This window comes from Lipotes vexillifer, unplaced genomic scaffold, assembly GCF_000442215.2.
Source record: "Lipotes vexillifer unplaced genomic scaffold, Lipotes_vexillifer_v1.1 scaffold533, whole genome shotgun sequence".
Lineage (NCBI taxonomy): Eukaryota > Metazoa > Chordata > Mammalia > Artiodactyla > Lipotidae > Lipotes > Lipotes vexillifer.
The window spans coordinates 1,239,183-1,242,799 of NW_006773553.1; the positions used below are offsets into that span (position 1 = coordinate 1,239,183).

Here is a 3,617-nt window from a genome sequence, read left to right on the forward strand (position 1 = left end):
ACTCTCAAGCACTGCGCCACCAGGGAAGCCCAGGCAGGTGGATTCTTAACCACTGCGCCACCAGGGAAGCCCTGAGCTTACTTTTAAGGCCTCTTTTATTCTATTTAATTTTATCTATTTATTTATTTATTTTTGGCTGTGTTGGGTCTTCGTTGCTGCGTGCGGGCTTTCTCTAGTTACGGCGAGCGGGGCTACTCTTCGTTGCAGAGCACGGACTTCTCATTGTGGTGCAGAGCATGGGCTCTAGGCGCGCGGGCTTCAGTAGTTGTGGCGCACGGGCTCTAGAGCGCAGGCTCAGTAGTTATGGCGCACGGGCTTAGTTGCTCCGCGGCATGTGGGATCTTCCCGGACCGGGGATCGGACCCACGTCCCCTGCATTGGCAGGTGGACTCTCAACCACTGCGCCGCCTCAGCAGGGTCTTGAGGACAGAAAGCCTTTTTCTGGTTAGAAGACACTATGAGTAGAGTCACTGCTGGGACTTGGGCTTCTGGGAGACGGGGGCTGGGGGTGGTGACCCCAAGGTCTAGCAGCTGACCGGGTGGGTCCCATAGACCCACGCTGGGTTTGGGCCCTGCAGGTACCGCTGTCTAGTGTCCCTCCAGCACAACCTGCCAGCCAACGGGGACATGTGTGTGTCCGTGCTGAGCCGCCTGTGCACGGTCACGCCAAACATGTACCGCGTCGGCATCAGCAAGGTAAGTCCCACTGGCACTCAGCCCCTGGGTGCCCCACGGCTGGAGCCTGTGCGCTCAGAAACGCTCAGGCTGCAGGCTACTGTCCCAGAGGCCATCCAGTTGAGCTGGTAAATGGATGCTTATCCTACCTCCGGACTTTTCCCAGCTGTTCCCACTGTCTAATTCACCATCCCGCCTTCCCCCGCCTCTCCAGACCCAGCACATCCTGCACCCTACTCCAGGGCTGCCTTGTCTGTCTGCCTCCATGGACTTCTGGAGAGGGAGGGGCCTCCAGGCAGTCACATGGCCTTCCCCTGCCTCAGTCCTTGCCTCCTTCCCTCAGCTGTTCCTGAAGGAGCACCTGCACCAGCTGCTGGAGGGCATGCGGGAGCACGTCCTGAACCTGGCAGCCCTCACGCTGCAGCGCTGCCTCCGCGGCTTCTTCATTCAGCGGCGTTTCCGCTCCCTGCGCCGCAAGATTATCTTGCTGCAGAGCCGGGCCCGTGGCTACCTGGCCAGGTGTGGCCCAGAGAGGGCAGGACTCCCTGGAGTCCAACAGCTAGGCTCTGGGAAGGCCGAGCCTGAACTTGGGTAGTGAGCTCCCTGTTCCTGGAGGCATGCAAGCTGAGAGTAGGGCCTCTGCAGGAAGGGTGATCAGACTCTCTGTGTCTCTGCTTTTGGATGTCCTTCCCTCCCACCCCCTGGTCCTTGTGACCAGTGGGTGGGAATCCCTCCAGCCAAGAGGGCCCCCCTCCCCGGCATGTCCCATACCCCCTGGCATGTCCCATACCTTGGGACTACAACCTGATTGCAGGTACATGGTCCAGACGGTTTAATCTAGGTCCTGCCACTCAGGTTGTCGTGTGACCTTGGCCAGGTCACTGCCCCGCTCCGAGATTGTTTCCCTTTGCACAGAGGTCCCCGGAGTGAAGTGTGGGCACTGATACCCAAGCAAGGCGGGTGTGGGCGTCTCTGCCCCTTGGTCACTCATGACCCCTGCCCCGAAACCCCCCTACCCAGACCCTTCTTTCCTCCCCACCCCCAGGCAGCGGTATCAGCAGATGAGGAGGCGTCTGGTGAAGTTCCGGGCCCTGGTGCACACGTGCACAAGCCACCAGCGTCACCTCAAGGTGCTGCAGGCCTGCCGCTCGCCCTCCTCCCAGGAGCCGGGCCTGCCCCGTCGGGCTCCGGGGGTGGGGTGGGGGCAGCAGGAACGGGGAGGAAGCACTTGGCCCCCAGGCGGAGACTGTTGGCCGGGGCGGGCTTGGGTTCGAATCCCCACTGGGCCCTCTGTAGCCGCGATCTCCCCACCCACCCCTTGGGGAGGCTGCATGGGAAGGGTGTGGCTAGTGCGGGGCTCACGGCAGGGGCCCCAGTAACCGGGCCTGATTAGAATTTGGCGACCTGAACAGCACCGGCTCTGGTGGTGCTCTTGCCTTCGTGCCAGCCTTGGCTTATTGCTGTATAACCCACCGCCAGACAGACAGACATAACCCCAAAGCCCCGCGGAGCTGCGCCTTTACTGGAGGTTCTGTGGGCGCTGGGGAGGGGCTCTGTCACACGTCTCTCTGGTACTTCCCAGAAATCCTGTGCGTCTCTCCTTCCCCGCAGTGTCACTCTGAGCTCTCTGCCTGTGTCTCTCTCGCTGTCTTTTCCCACACCCCATTTCTCTGGCCGCGCCTCTGCCCCCCGTCTGTGAGGTGGGCCTGGGGCCGTCGCCTCTGCCCACCGCTGCCCACCCTGACCATCTGCTCTCCTGCAGCCGAGGGCGGAGCGGAGGCTCTGGGTGGCGGAGGTGCGGCTACGGGGGCAGGAGATGGGTGCGGGGTCCGGGTGGCTGCAGGGGACAGGAAGGGAGGCCGGCAGGTGCGGGAGCAGCAGGCCTGTTTCCTCACCCTGTGCCGTCCCCCCAGGAGCTAAGCAAGCGGCAGGTGGTGGCTGTGGGGCACCTGGAGGTCCCAGGGGAGCTGGCTGAGCTCTTGCGAGCAGTGGCAGGTACATTGGCGCCAGGCGGTGTGGTGGGAGCGGGTGCGCAAGGCGACCAGGCCCCTCATGGCCTCCTCTGTCCACAGGCCTCAGGACGGGCCAGATGCCCCGGGTGGCCCCCGTGCGGACTCCTCGTCTTCAGGCTGAGTCCCGGGTCACGCTGCCCCTGGATATCAACAACTACCCCATGGCCAAGTTTGTCCGGTGCCACTTCAAGGTAAGGGCTGGCAGAGGTCCAGTTAGAACTGGCACTGTTCTCAGCCTGGGGCTGGCTCCTGGCCACCCCCTGTGGGATCAGGTATGAGCCTTTCAGTTGCTGGACCTGTGTCGTGAGGAGTCCGGGGTCTCCAGGGGCCCTGGATAGCAGTGGAGGGCCCTCGGGGGCTCGGGAGGTGGCTGTTTGGAAACATTTCAGAACTGTAACGAGTGGTGGATCCATAGCACATCATCCCTGCTCCTTATTTCCTGCCCTGCGAGGGGGCCTCATGGGGGCTCTGTCACCGAGATGCTGGTGTCTGCCCCTCTGTAAGCCGGTTACCTGTCTGCACGCTGGGGACCTGTGTTTCCCAGGCTGGTGTGCCCCAACCTGGCCCAGAGCAGTGGATCCAGACGCGTCCGTCTGTCCCAGCTCTGTGCCCACGTGCCTGCCCTGTGCCCCCAGGAACCTGCCTTTGGGATGCTGGCAGCGCCCCTGAGGACGCCCCTCACACGGCTGCCGGCGGAGTATCATGCAGAGGCTGTGGGCACCTTCAAGCTGGTACGGGTCTGCCTAGACCACCTTCGGATTCATAGCCCCTGCCCCCGAGGCCAGACGGCAAGGCCCCTCGCCCTGCCCTCCTGGACCCTCTACTAGCCCAAGCCATGAGCCTGGGAGGGATGTGGTCGGATATGCACATTAGAAATTACCATCTGAGGCATGGAATGTGCAGGAGGTGAGGGGCCTCCTGGAGGCGGGG

General features: G+C 62.9%; 1 protein-coding gene across 1 annotated transcript in view; it reads left to right on the top strand.

Moving 5' to 3' along the window:
• The window catches only part of MYO15A (myosin XVA), a 50,544-nt gene that overhangs the window by 19,790 nt on the left and 27,137 nt on the right, over positions 1-3,617 (top strand). The window contains exons 23-30 of the mRNA XM_007448418.1: positions 579-696; positions 1,019-1,194; positions 1,721-1,805; positions 2,187-2,230; positions 2,455-2,470; positions 2,589-2,670; positions 2,748-2,878; positions 3,323-3,418. Of these exons, the coding sequence (XP_007448480.1) occupies positions 579-696; positions 1,019-1,194; positions 1,721-1,805; positions 2,187-2,230; positions 2,455-2,470; positions 2,589-2,670; positions 2,748-2,878; positions 3,323-3,418 (748 nt within the window). The remainder of the gene's footprint in view (positions 1-578; positions 697-1,018; positions 1,195-1,720; positions 1,806-2,186; positions 2,231-2,454; positions 2,471-2,588; positions 2,671-2,747; positions 2,879-3,322; positions 3,419-3,617) is intronic.